This window comes from Magnolia sinica, chromosome 18 (assembly GCF_029962835.1).
Source record: "Magnolia sinica isolate HGM2019 chromosome 18, MsV1, whole genome shotgun sequence".
Taxonomy (NCBI): Eukaryota; Viridiplantae; Streptophyta; class Magnoliopsida; order Magnoliales; family Magnoliaceae; genus Magnolia; species Magnolia sinica.
In genome coordinates this window covers 20368152-20388844 of record NC_080590.1, presented here as the reverse complement: position 1 = coordinate 20388844, position 20693 = coordinate 20368152, and the positions used below count along the sequence as shown (strand labels likewise).

The following is a 20693-nucleotide window of genomic DNA, read 5'->3' as shown; positions in this document are numbered from 1 at the left end:
TTGCGGGGCTTGCTGTTTTTGCATAACTGATGAACGGTCTAAACTTTATTTATTTAATTGAAAATGTGGGCCCGCCTGGTATAGGGTGGGCGTGCCTACCCCTAATGCTGGCTTACAAATTGATGAGTGTGATCCATCTCACCTATCAGGAGTCCAAAAACATGGAAGATTGAAACACAGGTGGGCCACATCACAGGGAATCGTTGAAATCATTCCTTAAATGTTTAAATTCACGTGTTATGATAACCGACGTGAATTTTCAACTAGCATTACATTTAGGGTTCGTTTGGTTGATGGTAAAATCAATGTGAAGTGGAATGGAATGTAACAAAAATAGTATGAATTAGAATCCTCAATCCGATGCAGAAGCCAGAAACGCTGTGAGATTATTACAATTATTATATCCAATGCCACGCGTACTAATTTGGGGTATTGAAACTGATTTACTTAATGCATACTAATTGCAGGCATCCAACCACAATTCAGGATTCTAATTTTGCATTGATTCCATTAATCATCTGATTCAGATTCCAGGGTGTTCCAATTACAGGAGCCCCACATAATGATCGGTGTTTCTCCATTCCAACTGTTCCTACCTGAAATTTGGATTTACCCCATGGTGAATGCGAGGCAGCGGACCTGATGGATGGGCTGTTTCATATCTTGCTTTCTCCCATGTGGTGCCCTAACCCTTTTTTTTTTTTTTTTTGAAAGGCTGAAAGTCATTTCCTCGGATGAACGGTTACAATTCCGTGAACAGCATACGATGCACCGTGTGAATGGTGGAGATGCAGGAGAGACGAGCCTCCAAGATGGTTTTTGCGACTAGGGGTGTACATGGGCTGGATTGGTAGATGGTCTTGGTAGAATTAGATCATCCCTACAATGAAAATGGTAGGCCTCACCGTGAAAGGTCAACCTTTTCAAAAATCAGGCTGATCTACTGACCAGGTGGTCCACCATCTCTATATACCTACACCGTCGGCTCTGCATTGTTTTAATGGGATGTGGTGGCAGTGCCTACCGTTTTCGTGTTAGAAATGTTTATGTTGGCGAGAGAGAGAGAGAGAGAGAGAGAGAGAGAGAGAGAGTAAAACAACCATAGGATTTTATAGTTGAAGGAAGAGCAGAGACCATTTTCATTTTCATTTCGAAATTCTTGTACACTTAACAGAAGATTGCAGCTCCTGGTGGATGGCCTTCTCGAGCCATGCCTCCGCCTCCTCCATCATGCCCGGGCTCAATCTCACCATCAATATGCAGAATTCGGTCTCGTTGAGTGCCCCATCGCCGTCAAGATCGCCTTCTCTCACCATCGCCTCTGCATCTTCTTTACTCATCCCTTCCATCCCCAGAACTGCTGAATTCCTCTTCAGGCTCTCTGATGTTATCAAACCAGTCGCTGGCTCCGCCAGAAGCCTGAAACCACCACACAGCTCCGATACGAAGGCGTCTGCTTCCAGCTTCTCTGCCATTGCTGGCAACAGATCCTCATACTCTGTTTCATTCTTCTTTCTTCCTCCATCAGCCATTTTTCTTTCCTTTTTTTTTTTGTTGCTGCTTCTCAACACAACAAACAATCCTTTATAAAACGTTTATGGGGGCTGTAGTTGTTCATAAACTGTTTCAGTAGTCCGCGGAACTACTTGATGTTATACTCCTCAAGCGCCGGGTCCACGCCCCTCAGTCACATCTGTTCGTCTTGTGTGATGGATAGTGGAGGTCCCGTCCTACTAATATGAATGGAAAAGTCATCATACGATATTTACGTGTGAATATCGCGGGATTTTCAAAACTCCGCGGTTTTTATCTTTTCGTGTTTTCAGCTCTAACATATCACTATTTTAGCGAAAAATATTCAAAAGTTTAAATTAATTCCAAAATTTAAAATTATTTATGAATACATACATAATAACTATCTTTCAATATTTTATTTTCTGCGAGTTCTTCCAGATAATATCGCGAGAAAAACGTCGAAATATAAATATCTCCCGATCCGCACCGAGAATATGCTGAGAACGTGATTTGTCGTTGTGCAGTGAAGACCCCGCCAGCAAGAGTACTTTTTTGCGTAGTCTCTCGGACTATTATTTTTTTCTTTCCATTTCTTTTAACGGTTGTAGGAAGTTGCGTCGAAGGTGTTGCTCGTCTGTAAATGTACAGTTTTCTGACGTACGATCTTTTGTTCACGTGGATCACAATTAGGTGATTTAGGCCGTTGATCCTATGGGCCATGTTTTGTGTATGGGATCATCCTCAAAACTATCTACGTTAGAAGATTTCAACCTTTGATCATCGGACCTTTTACGTTAAATCCGAGCCGTTAATAAATTTATATTTAACCATCAAAATATAGGCCATCGAGAACGTGCCATCTGAATATTTTGACCAATCGCCCATCTCTGTTAAATCAACGGTTTAGATTACCCGTTGCGTCTGCCAAGGAACAGGACAGTAGACTTTATCCATGGAAAGATGCAAACGTCATGAGATGGTGACTCGCTTGTTTTCTTTTATAGACTGTTGGTTTCTTCGAAACTTCTGTTTGTCTTTTCTTCATTCTCTATCTTGTAATTGGACGCAGATTGCGTCCTACCCCCGCCCGGACGGTAATCCGTCCGGGCAGGGATCTATGGGGCCCACCGTGATGTATGTGTTTTATCCACGCCGTTCATCGTTTTTCTAAGTTCATTTTAATATGTGAACCAAAAAATGAGTCAGGTACAGATCTTAAGTAGACTACAAAGTAGGGATTGAATGTTCACCATTAAAAACTTCTTTGGATGTGGAGAAGTTTCGGATCGAGCTGATATTTTTATTTTTCACTTCATCCACGTCTACATGACCTTATGAATAGGTTGGATGGTAAAACAAACATCATGGTGGCCCTTAGAAAGGTTTCAACGGTGGGTGTCATTATCACTGCAGCTTCCTTTGGTGTGGTCCACTGGATCTGTGGAAATGTTTCATTCTTAGAATCATATCTTAAAATGATCTGAGAAAATCTATGAACGGCGTGGATAAAATACTTACATCACGGTGGGACCCACAGAGTCCTGCCCGGACGGATTACTGTCCGGGCAGGGGTAGGACGCAATACGCGTCCCTTGTAATTGGTCTCTGACATATCCTTGCCGTCCGTTATATTAATTAATGTATGGTTATTAACGAGCATTTTGGTTCATTTTGCAGCGAAATAACCTTAATTCGTCGCCCTACCAATTCACACATGGTTACACTGTGGGTGCAATCTGGACCGTCCATCTGACGGTTCAAGCTGTTAATACCCCAGGGTAAAAAAGATCAGTAATTAAACAACCTAGTCGTCCGACTGTTTACTTCCGTACGTGGACTGCTTTTTCATTTCCTATTTTCGCCATTGGTTCGATGCCACAAATCGAACGTAAAAGGATTTCGCGTTTAGCGTGCAGTTTATACTGTGGGCCATCCTTGTCAGGACCTAACTGATGGACGGTCTGGATGCACTGTATATATGGCAACGGAGACAATGGAGTAGCAATAAATCAAGACTAATGAAAGATGGACGGGCAAGAATCTGACAGTTGTCGAAGAAAATGCGCATGGAATTTGAGAATGGATGGACGATAGCAAAGCTTACCTAACCGACGATAATATGTTAATAAAACAATATATAATTGAGGAAATATACGAGGAATGATGCAATAGAGCTATGTACGTGGGTCCACCATTCGGCTTATTGAGGCAATGGATCATGCGTAAGAAATCTCCCCAAACAAACGATCTTAGTAGTAGTGTTGATGGAGTTTTTTTTTTTGGTTGATCCTGGATCATGATCTATTTGCAGCGGTTTACGGGTATGACTCATGCGTGATGGTGTCCACTAGATGAATGGTTTGGATCGCTGAAGCGTGGTAACCAGAACCGTTGATCTCATGGTGGTCATTTAGATGGTCAACAACTGAAAAAGGACCACAATGATAGAGGAATCTAACTGTCCGTTTGGTGGTATGAACTATGGAAAAATCTCAGTGTATGATATTTCGGCCAAGGATATGAGTATCTACACGTGTTTTGATTTCACGAAACTCGGGACCTTAGTCCAGTTGGACGCGGATTGCGTCCTACACCCCCGCCAGTCTGTAGCCCCGATCGGGCGGTTCTGTGGGCGGGCCTACCGTGATGTATCTGTTTATCCATGCCGTCCATCCCTTGTCTTATGTCATTTTAAGCACGTACACAAAAATGATTAAGATTCAACTCCCAAGTGGACAACACCAAAGATGACTCTTGCATTTAATGCAGCTAACATTTAATACTTTGTGCATTTAATACAACCAAGCTTATTATTTGGTGTGGTCGACTTAAGCGTTGGATCTGACTATTTTTTTTACATGCCTTAGAATGATATGTGAAAAGGGACGGACGGATTGGATAAACAGATACATCATGGTGGGCCCGCCCACAGAACTGCCGGTTCGGGGCTAGAGACGAGGGGGTAGGACGCAATCCGCGTCCAGTCCAGTTATCCTGACCATTAGACTGTTCGGTTCGTTAGTCTCCCCTCCTGGAATGAGAACTGATCACGTACAGGCAACCGCACCATAACTTCCTGTGTAGAATACCTTTTTGTCCCGCTAAAATACACTTGTAGGAAATCCGTACCATAAAAACGTGGGTCCCACGAGAGATCCCCATTCTCAGAAATCATGCTGGTCCACTCACTAGATGGATTGCATATCTATGTTGAAACAGACCGTTGGTTGTCCATGGATTCCAACGGTGTGACCTATTTGATTAGTGGACGGCCAGGTTTTTATGCCACGTGTTTTTCATGATGGGGCCTACCGTTTTAACGGTACGGATTTCCTACACAAGTTGCATATTAGCGGGAAAGATGGTGCCGTACCATCAAATTAATAGTCGAGATCATTGAATCCTCAAGCCTTGAATTTTTCTAAGCAGGCTGATGGTTCTAAAATCCAAATAGTCAATCTGTTGGGCCCCACAGCTTTTGACCAACAAGCAGTCATCTCCTAGTTTAGAAGATCTAAGCCATCAAATCCCTGCCATTTTCTATTGAACTCATAAAATTTCTGTACTTGTTTCCTTAACCGTCTATTTGTGGGCCACCGATGGAAAGGTTTTCCACGGAATGATGCCCTAGTTTACAGTGGGAGTAGTGCTGCAAGCTCAAAAGGCAGCTACCATTGCATGTGGACGGTCAATGTAAAAATTTCCTTTCATGGTTTATTCAGAGCTACAAAACTGGAAGATTTTTGGGGCTTTCTCCATCCGAAGTGGACCCATCAGCTCAATGGTTCAGATCCGGGTATTTCCAAGCCTATCCAGCACAATAAATACTAGACGCCAGTCTAAGCACATGACAGGCCCGAAAAAGGCCCCAAATCAGGTCCAAGATGATAATGCACGGCCTTGAACCCAGCCACCCACTTTAGTGGAAGATTAGGTTGCATTTTTAATAATATCATCAGTTTTTTAAAACTAGCAGGGCAATATCACAAGATTTTCAATCCTGGTGTTTTTAATTTCGGAATTTTATGGTGAAACACCTCATAAATCAGGATTTTATCAAATAATGCTTCCACCGATCAAAATGTGCCTTTTGAGCCGTGAAATTACCATAATGTTATTGTATACCTGTTTCTTTAAGGGTGTACGTGAAGTTTATAAGATGTACCACCTATAGAGCTGGGCATTGAGTCGAGTTGACCGAGTTAGGGTTGACTCGACTCGATCTGGTTTTGAAATAGGCCTGACCCAAACTCGATTTGACTCGGTACTGGGTCCAGCATGCCTGACCCAAACCCGGCCCGACTCCGTACCGAGCCCAACATGCCTGACCCAATCCGAGTTTAACTTGGACTAATCTAAACCAAGTTTGACCCGATTAAAAGTACCGAGTTGGGTCAAGTTGGCATTGAATTAAATCGAGAGGTGAGGGAGGGAGGGAGTGGAGAGGAGAGAGAGAGAGGAGGAGAGGAGGGTAGTGATAGTGGTAGGTGGGTGCGGGGCTTAGAAGAGGAGGGAGGGAGGGAGGGAGTGGAGAGGACAGAGAGAGAGGATGTAACGTCTCGAAAAAATCCGTATAAAGACCCAAGTATCACCTCAGACAAAAATTACTAAGGATCGAATTCTATAGAAATTAGATGAAAATTAATTAAGTACTAAACTAAATTAATCGGTGAATTATCTTGAACCATTATCTATACGAACTGTAAGACCCAAAACCATTAGGATCGCTAACTCTACATTACCTAAAAACATAGGAGCAATCTCAAAATTAGGAAAATTTCCTTACACAGGTTAGTATACTTATGATCCTGATCGAGTGATGATGACCGTTGAATTGATACAGGTCCTCCATGGTCGATCCACAAAACCAATCAGACCGAAACCTTAACCTAGCTTAGATCCATGGTCAGGGAACTTAATCCATGACGCAAGTGAGTAATGGGCCTCCAAACAAGTCCTGTTTTCCTGAAACAGACACTTTTTGGCTATAACCTAAGTATACCATGGCCTTGGGGCCATTGACATTAGTTTTGAGCCTACATAAGGCCCTTAGATCACCCCTCTCATTCCATACGAATTCTCTAACCCTAGGAGAGAAAAGAGGAGGAAAGAGTGAGGAGAAGAGAGAGAGAGAGAGAGAGAGAGATCGTTACTGGGATTTACTCCCACCGCTCCGCGTACTAAACTACCTCCCACCATCGTTACACCGTCAATTTCAGATACGATTTGGGTAAGAAATCATAACCCTAATCTCGTTCTAGGAATCCAAATAGAGGAATCAACGTAAGTGCTAACCTATTTCGTGATTTAGGTAGCCGTTGTGCTGTAGACGGGGACGTAATGTACGAACCGAGTTCGTAACGGGCGTGCCGACAAAAGGCGTGAACTATAAATGTTTAGGTTATGGTTTTTAAGGCTTTTAATGTCAGTAATGATTTATGTCTGACTTGATTGCTGTTATATGATATTAGTTACGACGCTTTTGATAAACTACACGTGTGAAATATGTAAATAAAAAATGCATCCTATGTGTTTGTTGAAATGTTTGAAAGAATGTGAAATCCTGATTTGTACTTATAATAAGTTCCAATCTTAGATACATGTATGTTATATACTTTAAACCGATGTTCTGAAATTAATTGCCATCATTCATGTTGTAATAAGTCTAGTCTATATATTTGGAAATGTGTAGTCTTAAGTATTTGTTAAAATGTCTGAATGAGATTTTGTTGATGGATTGTACTTATTAAGTGTATTAAGACAGGATTATTAGTTTCCTTGGTCATATGAATAGTTTTCTTCATGTATTGTAAACTGTCAATATATGATTTATGGATGAAATGCATATGTAGGTCAACTTGTCTAATGTGTTTGATAAAATGCTCAAATGAGATTTATGTTTGTATTGTTTGTTAAATGCTGATATGAGTAGCATATGTGATTTCTTATTGCATTTGAGTATGAGTGGGACTACTTCGTAGTCCAGGCAATCGGTAACGATTTTCGTTTGAGCGGCCAAACTAGTTTCGCTACGTTAGATACGTTCGAGGAATCCGAGTCGTACGGTAATTATCGACAGTGGTCAGGCCACACGGAGTGCTTCCGCGCTCTATGTCGATCAATTTAACGTACGCTTGTACCAATTGCACTTGTCAAGTAACCCGATTGGCTTATTGTATGTTTACCATGTATGGACGTTACTGCTTGAATATAAGGTACCGCTTACCACAGTAAAGCCCGTTTCAACCATGGTACCACAATCCGCTAAGACTCATGAGCCGGGCATGATGGTATGGGATACCGTGGTTGAGCTATCGGCTTAGGCTAGGGTGACGAGCCTCCCCGTAGTGACCAGTGAGCAACCCAAACTCGTGAGTCGAATACGGTGGTATGAGACACTGTATTCGAGTTGTCGGCCTACGTTTAGGTGACGAGCCTCCTGTAGTGACCTCGAGTATAAAATATGCCTACGTTGACGGTAACAAGCCTCTCCATAGTGACCTCGAGTGTAAACTCGTGAACTTACCTATTCACTGTTTTCATCAGGGGTGATGCCCGATAACTTGCCTATCGTATATGATTAACTAGTATTGACGACCCTAGATGGATCCTTGTTTGGATAAATGATATAAAGGGAGGTACCTTAGCTTCCCGAATCTACTGTATGAATAAATCTAATTAAGTATTGGCTAACACGACCATGCATCGCATTGCATGTGCTTTGGCAAGGAAACGTACATTTAGAAAATTTGCCATGTGCGATCGTGAGATGATGTCGCTGAGGGAGTGCAGGCGAGGGCATGCATCATTACAGCATATCATTCCTGTGTTAACAAGAGTACTTAGGATATGATTGTTGTACTGCTTTATTATTACTGCTTGATTAAATTGATAACATGTTAACCTTTGCTTTATAGTACCACTGAGTTGATCACTTGCTCCCACTCTAGGATGGTGTTTTAAAACACCAACCAGACTTTGATTTAGATGCAGGTTTCAATGCGGCTTATGCGACGGAGATAAACTTCATGGATGAGGAAAATGAATTCTCTTATGTTCAGCTATCAAGCGGATTTCTATAGACCTTGTTCTGATTCTACGGGTTACAAGGTTACCTGGATTATATGAACAGTTGCATTTTGATATTTTGTAAATTTTGGAATAAATACACACACACACGCACACACACACACACACACACACACACATATATATATATAGAGCCTGTAACAGATTCATACTCCAGATGGTGAAACACTTTTATGTTATAATTCAAGTACTTAAGTCTTCCGCTTGCGTAATTTAATTGCACCTGGAGTATGATATGTTATTTTAGAATAATCTCACTTATGTTTAATGCATTAACATGGACAACATTTAAACATCATTATCTATGTTGCATAAGTGATACATCGGATCTTGGGAGTTGAGCGTTTGTTCGACCCTCGATTTTCGGAGCGTTACAGAGGAGTAGGGTGGTGATGGTAGTGGGTGGTTGTCAGGCTTGGAAGAGGAGGAAGATGAGTGAGGGAGAGAGAGAGTTTAAGATTAGGTCAGGGTTGGGTGCAACAGGTAGGGTTAGAGATACTTAGAAATTAGAGTTTTATATATATATATATATATATATATATATATATATATATATATATATATATATATATATATATATATTACACACACACACACACGAATCCGAGTCGGGTCAATTTATTGGGTAACTCGAACTCGACTCGGTTTGAGTTCGGATTAGGCGAAGGCTACTCAGTTCATAGCGGCTTACTCATTCGGTTTGAATCGAGTCGTGTCTAAATGAGTCGGACGAGTTGAGTCCTCCCATACCCAGCTCTAACCGCTCATCCATTAGTTGCAATCTGTCATGATGTTCAAAAGAATCAATAGTTTGATCAATTTAGAGATGAGATGGGTGACACCATAAAAAAAAAATATATGTTACTTGAAAACATCAAAATGCAAATGTAGCCCACCCCATAATTCTATAAAAATATGTTATCGGTTAATGTGATTAGCATAATTGGATATATATGTTTGACAGTTTGAATGTCATGGGCATATCATGTAGGCTCAAAATTTTCAAATAAAAAAATATGAGGATAATTTAGTAACTTTCTAATCAAACAGTATTTATTAGTGGATAATTCTTTGGTAATTGGAGGAAATTTCTGGTAAAAAATTTTTAAATTTTTTTTTGCAACTTATCACGAAATCATCACTATTTTAAATCAACTTTTAAAAATAATTCATTTTGTATTTGTCTATTTAAAATGTTAATTTTTTTATTAGTCTATAATAAATATTTTTATATTTAATTTTAGCTAAGTTTTTTCCAATAGAATCTGGACGTTCCTGCTTCATGATTGGCCCCGACCTTGTCACTACCGCTGCATTAAATGCAGTATGTGATGATGTGGATAATTGCAAGAGGCAGTATTTTTCTACTCGTGTCAAGCAAGAGTATCCGGATTCTTTTCAATTATCTCACGATAAAAACATATGAAAATCTCTCGAGATATTTTCCAAGGTGAGAAATTTCTGTGGGAGATTGGTCCTGCGATGGGTTATTCATTAAGTGTGTCTCCGTCATGCATGACGTAATACCAAAATGACTTTGAAACTCTAAGCCCGTTCACCGGGGGTTATTTGAAAAAGTCAAGCTTGCCCGACTAAACGGGCTTAAAATTTAGGCCCAGGCCTGCCCTCGGGTCTAGTTTCCAGCTCAAGCTTTCATTAAACGGCCAAAGCCCAAAATCCTACAGGACCAGCCCAGCCCACTAAAACCATGGGCTCTATATCTATAGAATTAGGTGAATCCGATATCCAGTTACAATCCAGACCATGAGATGGGCTCTGGCCCCGGCCCAAACCCGGAAATTTCGGGCCTGAGCTGGGGTGGCAAGTGGGCAGAGGTTAGGGTTAGGTAACGACGGGCCCATTAAAAAGCTGCACCCAGAACGAATCAGAATGGTCCATTTGCGACCCTTGATTTGAGTTTTCTACATTTCAAATCTCGCTTGGAATAATCCACGTAAGCCCTAAATTCCAAATGACTGTTCTCCAACATGATCGAAGTGGGGTCTTGGTAGATCTGCTGAAAAAGGAGCAATTCTATTTGCTATTGGCGGGATCGTTAAATACTATTTCCACGTGGACCGCACATTGCACATGCGCATAATAGCAGTGGAGGAGCGTCACGTGAACCTTGGCCATTGGGTGTCATTCATGCATGCCTTTTGTATTTTCATTAGATTTGCCAAGATTGGGGGGGACCCAATGGACGGTGTGGATCATGGGTCATGTAGCATTCATGGCCACTAGACCCAGGTACACTATCCCACGTGCTAGCCTAACGCAGCCTACATCAGCCCAACTGCCTACCTCACTGCACGTGCTAACGTGGCACACTGGTGTTGATGTTCGACACACATCACGGTGGGCCCACACAGCTCTACCTCATAGGAAATTAACATGAGTTCGACCTCATAGTAACATTTCCACACACACACACACATAAATATATATATATATATATATATATATATATATATATATATATATATATAGAAAAGGTTCTATGCGTGGAGCTCATGGAAACTTCACATGAGTTCGAGCTGTGTGGGGCCCACTATGATCCGTATCGAACATCTACCTCATCAGTTAGATGCACCATTCCATACAGAGCCTACAGCTTAAAAATCAAGTCAATCCGTGACTTGTATGGGCCACACCACATACAAAAGTTGAGAGGGGTTACCCTCCATTAAAACATTCAAAATCATTTGTTCGGCCCACTGAGAAATGGTTTAAAAATCCAGCTCATCCATTATGTGTGTCCCTCTTGGATGAGGGGTCAGACCAAGTTTCAGATGCATCCAAATTTCAGGTGGGCCCCACCAAGTGATTTTATATGTTTTAGTCATGTCTTCACATGATTTTAGATGGTATCGCCCACCTGAGTTCCTTATATGGCTGATTTTTGGTATATCCCATAATTTAAAGGGGACCCATCAAATGCATGGTGTTGATGTTCGACATACATCATAGTAGGGCCCACACAGCTCGACCTCATGGGAAGTTCCCATGAGGTCGACGTATAGAACCTTTTCCCATACACACACTCTGTCTGTCCTTTTTGCGAGCTGGTTTTAAGGTATTGGCCCAAAAATAGGCCAGATCCAAATCTCAGGTTGACCTCACAGCAGGAAACAGTGGTCATTGGACTTACATTATTAAAAACTCAGTAATATTTATTTGCCATCCAACCTATTGACAACGTAATATAGGCAAAAAATAAAAGGAAAGCACAAATATCAGCTTGATCCAAAACTTTTGTAGCCCTAGGGAAGTGTTTTAATGGCAGGACTTCAATCACCATGTTTCTTGCGGCATGTTACTGAAGTCACCATGTTTCTTGCGGCATGTTACTCCTGCTATTTGGATCTGCTTTATTTTTGGGCTCATGCCCTAAAATAAGCAAGAAATATGGATAAATGGCATGAATATGCAACACATATATCAAAGTGGATCCACCCTTGCCACTTGACTGAATTGTTGGACCTGAAATGGGGGAACCTAACTCCATGTGCCTAAGGCCAGCATAATGTTTCTTAGAAATTCACCATGTCCATCTTAATTACCGGATCATGTTAGGAGGTGGGCCCAAATATGAGGCAAATCCAAGGTGTAAGTGGGCCACATTGAAGGAAATAATAGAGGTTGAATGACCACCATTGAAATCTTCCCTAGGCTCATTGTGATGATTATATGCCATCCAAACCAATCGTAAGGTCATTTCTACTCCATAAGATCATATAAAGAAATAAGTGGATATTTCCCAAAAAATAAATGTGGGCCTCATGCTTATTTTGACAGTCGAGGTTCAATAAACTTTTTCAAGTAATGTGACCCACTTGAGCGTTGGATCTAACTCTTATTTGGGCCCACCACCTAAAATGTGCCAATGAAAATGGTGGACAGAGTGGATTTCTCAAAAACGTCATGTAGGGACACTTTAATTTTTTGAGCTCCTCTATTCTAAGATGGGGTTTAATTAGAGGTGGGCATCGAGTCGAGTCGGATCGGGGGTCCAACTCGGCTTGATTCGAATTTTTTAGTAACTGATCCGAACTCGATCCGATCCGGGACGGAGTCCAGGTCGACTCGATTCGATCCGATGCACTACTAGCCTGACCCGAATTGAGTCTGACTCGGTCAGGGAAACCGAATCAGATCAAGTTAGGTACCGTTCGGATTGGAAGAGAGAAGTGGGTGATACCAAACTGGAAGTGGATTGGCTGGTGGTGTATTGACGTTAGCAAGTTCCTTGGGTCAAACTATGAGGTATGTGTTATATCCAAACCGTACATCCATTTGGAGAGCTTGTCTTAAGGCTTGAGCCGAAAAATAAGACAGATCTAAAGATCAGTTGGACCACACTGCAAAAAATAGTGGGGGATTGAACGTTTACCATTGAAACCCTTTTTAAGATCACAGAAGTTTCGGATCAATATGAAATTTGTTTTTCCACTTCATCCATGTATTTTTAACATTATTAACAGATTAGATGGAAAATAAACATTATGGTGGGGCCATGTAACTTTGATATCATTTGAGCCGTTCGTACAACTCGGAGCTCGGGGAGCGTACGCGCTCATCTTCGCACGACACGTATCTACAACAGCTATATAGCTTGCGTGAGACGCGGATTAGCTACTGATAGGTTGAGTAGCTAGACTCCCTACTAAAATGATGTGACCAAGTTCTGTGGGACTCACCATGATGTATGTGTTTTATTCACACCATCCATTCATTTGGAGATATCAATTTAGGGCAGGAGCTAAAGAATGAGTCCGATCCAAAGCTCAAATGGACTCCGCCACAGAAAAAAGTGAAGAGAGTGACGCCCACCATTCAAATTTTCTAAGGCCCACAAAAGTTTCGATCAAACTAAAATTTGTGTTTTCCCTTCTTTCATGTCTGGCTTAACTTGTGAACACGTTGGATCTCAGATAAACATCATAGTGGACCTTAGGAAGGTTTCAACAGTAGGAGTTACTCTTCCCACTGTTTTCTGTGGTGGGGTCCACTCAAAATCTATATATGACTCATTCTTTGTCTCATGGCCTAAAATGATCTCTGCAAATTGATGAACCGTGTGGATACAACACATACATCATGGTGGGTCCCACAGAACCTGGTGACGTCACTTCAGTAGGGAGTCTCGCTAGCTACTCAACCTGTCAGTATCTAATCCGCATCCGCTTGCGTGTGAGACAAGAAATTAAATTGAAGTTTATCCATAGGCCACACACGGCTGTATAGTTGGTGTCTGATATAGCATGAATGCATGTGGGCCCACCTTGAATGCATGTGGTTGATCCACACTGTCCATTCGTTTTTCCAGATCATTTTAGGGGTTGAACCCAAAATTTATGCATATCCAAAGCTCAAGTGGACCATACCATCGGAAAAAGTAGAAGTACTGATTTCCACCGTTGAATACTTTATAAGGCCCCATCGCCCCAGTGATGTTTATTTGTCATCCAACCTGTTCATAAGATCAAAAAGATGTGGATGAAAGGAAAAAAATAAATATCAGCTTGATCTGAAACTTCTCTGGCCCCTAATAATTTTTCAACGGTGGATGTTCAATTCACACTGTTTTCGATGGTGTGCTCCACTTGAGAATTGGATACACTCCATTTTTGAGATGAAGCCCTAAAATTGTCTGTTAAAAGAGATAAACGGAGTGGATAAATTGCATGAATGACATTTGGGCCCACAAAGTTTACTCAGATTTGCTTCTACACCAGCCCATCCGCTTCTGAACCAGGTTTCAAGGCCTGGTGGTGGTACACCTGCCCAACGCAAGCCTCATCAATGCGCCACTCACACTACTCTCACGTTACCTATCTTGGGAAATGTTTTAACCTCGGCCTTTTATTTCTCAACAGTTAGATGCAAACATCCAATGACTCTATTTTAATTTCATACTATATGACTGGATCGGATCTGATTTGATCGGATCGGATTCCGGATCAGATCGGTTCGAATTGACATTGATCCGAACTCGATCCGATGAACGGTTGGATCTAACTGATCCTACTCGAACCGCACCGATCCAAGCCTTCGGATCAGTTTGAATTAGGTCGGTTTCTATCCAGCTCTAGGTTTAATAATACTTTTTCAAACAGTGTGGCCTACCTAAGTTTTTTTTTTTTCATTTTCATTTTATTTGGAAAGGCCAATTAAAATAAGGTAGAAAATCTGGTTGACGTAGTGGATTTCTTGCATAATAATGTGCGATGTTTTGGAAATGGGTGTTCAATATTATTGTTGTATGTTGTGTGGCTCACTTGAGTATTAGATCTACCTCATATTTAGGCCACCCCCAAAATGATATGAATAAAATCGTTGACAGGGTAGATTTATCAAACACAGCACATGATGTATTTCCAGGTGGCATATCCATTCATCATGCTCCAACGCACATAGTGCTCACAGTGACCCACTATAGGTTAATTTTTGTAAGAGCAAAGTAAAATAATTTACGAAAATAAGTTACCTTTTGTTATAACTTATTTAAGTTGAATAAACAAATTAACGTAAGGGAAAAAAATAACTTAACTACTTAAAATAAGTTAAAAAGTAACTTATGTGGTGGTATCCAAACAAGCCTAAGGGCCCATTTAGATATCACCAAATAAGTTACTTTTTTCTACTTACAATAGTAGATAAGTAACTTATTTTAAATTAATTTGGTTTCTAATTAGTTATAAGTAACTTTTTTACTTAAAAGTAATTAATCATTTTAGTTAATTTTTAAGCTTTTCTACTTTCCATTAGTAAAGAGAGGTACCAAGAGAGTCAAAAGAGAGAACAAGCTGACAAGTAAATTGTTTACCAAACATACTTATCTTCTTATTAAGTAGAAACTATGATAAGTTACTTGTATCATAAGTAACTTGTAACTTATCTTAAGCAACTTACTATCCAAACGGGCCTAAATATCATAGAACACTTATTTAAGGTTTGCTCATAAGGTTCAGGTACCACCACAACTTTCGATTATATTAGGCTATTGTGGGGGCCATGTCAACTGCACATCTATCCATCTAGTCCATTGGATGTGCCCTTCAAATGTTAGGTCATAGGGCCCACAATCAGCCTGAACGAAAACCCAAGTGGGTCACCACAAGGAACAGTTGGGAAGGGATGCCTGATGAATAGAATCATCATTACTATTTGTGGTGTATATTCCATATTCTAATCCATTTAGCAGACACACTCCCATCAGGATGAAGGGACACATCTAAGATTAGGCCTTTCCAAAACCCTGATGGGCCAGCACCATTTGAAGTTAGGGCCCGTTTGAGAGCTTATAAATGGAGGTAAATGAAAAATAAAATTGGAGGTAAACAAATTAAGAGTAAATGGCTTACACATTTGTGTTTCGATGGGAGTAAATGAAATGCGTTTGAAATCCAAATATTATGTTTGGATGGATATAAAGGAGAGGAATTGAAATGCATTTGAATTTTTCAATGTATTCGCAAAATATATATGATATTCTAAATCAACTTTAATATCATATGTATATGTGCGATATTCAATAGAATGATTATAATAAGCCTATTGAAATATATAGTTGAGCAAAAAATAAAGAAATTTCTAGCCTCCTATGAACAAAAATGTAAGAATCACGAACAAAAATGTAAGAATCACAAACGAGCAATTTGCTAACATTTTTAACCGTCCATTTATATGGCTATCCTATGGATGGTTTGAATCATTCTTTTAGTGTAATTTTAATAATGTAGCCAATCATTGGATTCTTTTGGAGTATCATTAGCAAGCATTAGCGTCACACGTGTGATAGACATGTATATAGCAGCACCTTTGTTTACAGGTGTGACCCACAAAGGGAGCTCAAAAATGTATTTCTCCACATTTACTTTTAAATCCTCATATAGAGAGGATTTCATTTACATGCACATTTATGCTAATTTTATTTCATTTATACGTATTTATTTCCATCCAAACACACCTCAAATGCTATTTACCTTTATTTGCTCTCGGTTCCACTCATTCACTTCCATTTACTCCCATCCAAATGGAGTATAAGTTTTCAGCAGCTTCGGAGTTAAGCTCTCCTTGTTGCTGTGGTTGGAGAATGTAACAGTTCAGATGAGATGTGGAGCAACAACTAGCTATAGTAATCTTGTTGATGGCCCGTAGGCTTTTTATTATTATTAATATTTTCCTTTTAGCCTTGTGGTGCTAGGCTGCCCTGTTCTCAGGTTTCTGGATATAGTTTTGGTCGTGGAGTTGGGCTGTTTTTGCCTTTCTTTGAAAAAAAAAAAAAGTGAAAAAAAGAAGAAGCAAGAAACCATACAAAACAGCGGTCCCACTTCAACAGCAAAACAAAAACCAGCATTCACATCCAATCAAATCAAACTGAAATGACTCCACTAACCGAAATAATAATAATAATAAGGGCTGCACCATGTGAATTTAAGAGTCGTAGGCATGATTTTACATTGTTTTTGCGTTAGGGCCCACTTTTCTAAGCTTTGTGTTCATATAGTCCGTAACAGTTGTGGAACCCACGCCAACCATGCATCTGATCCACACCTTCCATCATGTTCTTCCCCTCCTACTAACCATGGAAACCAAAATCAGGGCTATTTAAAACATGATGGGCCATAACACAGGGAACAGTGTAAACTCACGCCTAAGATCCTTACATTCACAATGTGTGGCTGGTGGGCCAGAACAATGTAAACTCATGCCTAAGACGGGCCTATTTGGTACGCGGGATTGAATGGTATGGAATTAACACTTTCGTTGCACAATGATATTTTGACAGTCCAATATTATATTTGGGATCAAATTCTTCCTTAGTAAAAAAATACTGAGTTAAGTGAAATATATGTTAGTGGGCCACAATATTTTTCAAGCCATCCGTTGGTTCACAATCGTGCTATCACACGGTCCAAGCTTGACTTTAAGAAACAAAAAAAAAAAAAAACGAAAACGCAAAAGACCCAAGATCAAATCTTTCGAGCATGGTGCATCGTGGGTCACATCAGCCAACGGTTTGGATCTCTAGACCATGGGTCGCACTTGTTCAAACTGAAAAACCCAATATACTGGCCATTCCACGTAGCCAAGTCCCTGAACCCAATCTAAAACTAACCCCTACATGCGTAGGTTATGGGCCTGATGAAGGCACAAAATTCCTCCCTATGAATGATCTGGACCATCCATCCGCAGAAATGATTTTTTTTTTTTTTTTTTCCCTTTAAAGTTGTCAGCATTTCTAAGTAAACATCTAAACCTACCGAAATGATTAATGCTAAAACGGTGCCATAACTTTCGCTCTTAAATGCAAGGAGAGGTCGTGTCGTGATAATTACACAGCGTAAAGACGCGACAATATCCATAAACAATGTCTCATAAATGGGGGAGAATATCTCAAGTCCAACCGGTTGGATCACAACCAACGGTCCACTCAGTGTATAACCTCTAACTTGTTAATTGCACGTAAAATCTAAGCCTTCGAATAGGTTTTTCCTATGACAAGGATCACTTGGAAAAAAAGTAATTCTTATCTATTCATCATATGGCCTACACCATAAAAAACAATTTCCAACCATTGATAATATAAAATATAAGTGTGAACTAATAGACATATAAAGATTATTTATTTTTGTCTAAGGTAATCCTCATAATGGGAAAAACCTATTGGACGGATTGGATTGGAAGTTATCTACTGATTGGGCCGTGATTTATAGTCTAACGGGTTGGATTTGAAAGCCTTTGTAAATGTTATCATGGGGTTGCCGTGATCGATCATCGAAGCCACAGCCATTTTATGCTACGAAAGGGACGCGGCTAGGCTAGTGATGCTGCCACTAGCCACTGGTGCTTTGTGGCCCACCATGATGCATGTGTTTCATCTATGAGCTGTCCATTATTATTATTATTATTGTTATTGGTATCATTTCATGGCATAAGCCAAAAAACAATTAGATCCAAATCTTAAATGGACCACATCATATGAAATAATATTGATTGAACATCATCATTAAAAACTTATTAATGGCCATAAAAGTTTTGGATCAAGCTGATATTTACTTTTCCATGCTGGTCTGTGTCACCCAATCAACAAGTTACATGTCAAATAAACATTACAGTGGCCTTAGGAGGTTTTCAACCGTGGACATTCAATCACTATTGTTTTCTTATAGTGTGGCCTAGATCAACCTCATTTTTTGGATCAAGACTAGTGATATGAAAAATTGGATGGATGGGGTGGATAAAACACATAAATCATGATGGGGCCCAAGAACACTGACTGCTGGTGGCTACTCACAGCATCACAGGCCAAACCGCGTACCTGGGGGTGTACATAGAGTCAAACTGAGCTTGGCCACTAGCTGACCTCAACTCGAATTCAGCTTGACTCGGTCCTCGAGCCTGACTGGCCAGCTTGGCTCGGTTCAGTTAGCAACTCAACCAGTTCGAACCAAGTTCGCTATTGCAGCATTTTCACAAACACCTAGACTGCACCTTCAAAATCTCACTGGATTTGAGATAGCAGCAATAGTTTTACAGGTATTTTATCAAACACCTTCTAAGCAACATAAAAATAAAAAAAAAAGGGTGTTGGTTTCATATACATACCTTCCTTGCCGCTAGCCACATTTCTTTGAGTCATTTCATCAAACACTTGGTGAGCAACATCAATATCAAAGTAACTGCATCACTGAACTGGTTCAATCTGAGTTCGATTTGAGCTGGGTTCGATCCAAGTCGAGTTGAGCTAGGGCTAACTCGAACTCATTTTCAAGCTCAAAAAACAGCTCGACTCAGCTCAAACTCAGCTTCGAGCGAAGTCAAATCGAGCTTTTTCGAGTCGAGTCGAGCGAGCTAACCGAGCTAGCTCGGTTCGTGTACACCTCTACGCGTACCTGGCAAAAGGGGCACCTCCTCGACATGAATCGAGCTACGAGTTGCTTTCACAAGTTCGTGCAAGATGTAGGTGTTAATCATTTGGTGGGTAAAAAGATTTATTATTTATTAGCTTGAAATTGATTCATTAGCATGTGTAGGACCTATTCCAAATCAAATGCCAAGATAAATATAAAAATTGTGAGTAGTCATCCATGGTTGAGAATTAAACAACTCAGCCATTTATCTAACCACTTGTAAAATAAATAAGGTCATTGGTGAATAGAATGGTTCATTATTTTAATAAGTTCTTTTTACCTTTTAATCAAAAGGATTTTTATCGACGTAATAGTAGGGATAAAATGATCCGTGCAATGCGAGAGTAAAAAAATTGAAATTTTAATAATAAAAGAAAAATAGAAACTTACAAAAGATAATTCTTGAGGATCTAGCATCTGCGGCAGCATAGATGGTGAGATCCTAGAATGAAGGTCCTTTTTGGTACAATAATTTGGCTATAAATGAAGAGAATTATCCTACTAAAAAAAAGGAAAAAAAAAAAAAAAAAATCTTTCTTAATCTAACAAGTTGGGCATAGGCAAAGGAAATTACATTACTCCTAAACTAGCCGATCTACTATAGCTGTGTAGATAAATTGCATTACACTACTCTTTGGCCAAAGCCGATCCAACATAGCAGTGCAGGCGATTTAGATTATACTATTCCTATTCAGGAGAAAGTAAGATAAGTATCATTGCGTTGTGGAGTTGTGTTGAATTGCAAGGGCTTGAATCTCTTTGATTTTTCTTCTATGTATAAAACTTTGAGGCAGTAACTTGAGATAGTTCTTTGTAACTACTCTTCGCGTTTGCTAATGTGGAAATAATTATTTGAGCATATAGAGAGTTGTAGTGTTTTTGAAATGTCACGTATTTTAGTCATTTATTGTGCGTTAGCCATTAGTTGTGCGTACATCGAGTTCTTATTATGCAGATGGGAGTACTTCTTGTGAAACCATGTATTGATGATTGTTATCCATTTTTACACTTAAAAGTGTATAGTGCGTCATAAAACTCATCCAAACTTAGCATTGCTATTATGTTGTAGCTCCTTAAGCGGTTTCAATTGTATAGGCTTCTTTTATGTAATGTTATGGTGCATTATTCAAGCCTGTCACTAGCTGGGATCATATTTCAATCGATACCCAT

The 20693-nt window shown here is 40.0% G+C and overlaps 1 protein-coding gene across 1 annotated transcript; it reads right to left on the bottom strand.

Annotated features, from left to right (window-relative positions):
- Window positions 1-1091: 1091 nt before the first annotated feature.
- LOC131232626 (calcium-binding protein KIC-like) lies at window positions 1092-1624 on the bottom strand. The gene has a single exon (XM_058228995.1). It carries the CDS (start codon window positions 1530-1532, stop codon window positions 1146-1148), a length of 387 nt encoding a protein of 128 aa, XP_058084978.1. The 5' UTR covers window positions 1533-1624; the 3' UTR covers window positions 1092-1145.
- Between the last annotated feature and the right edge of the window lie 19069 nt (window positions 1625-20693).

Coding starts and splice junctions, on each gene's coding strand:
- LOC131232626 (XM_058228995.1), bottom strand. CDS start 1,532: ATGGCTGATGGAGGAAGAAAGAAGAATGAAACAGAGTATGAGGATCTG.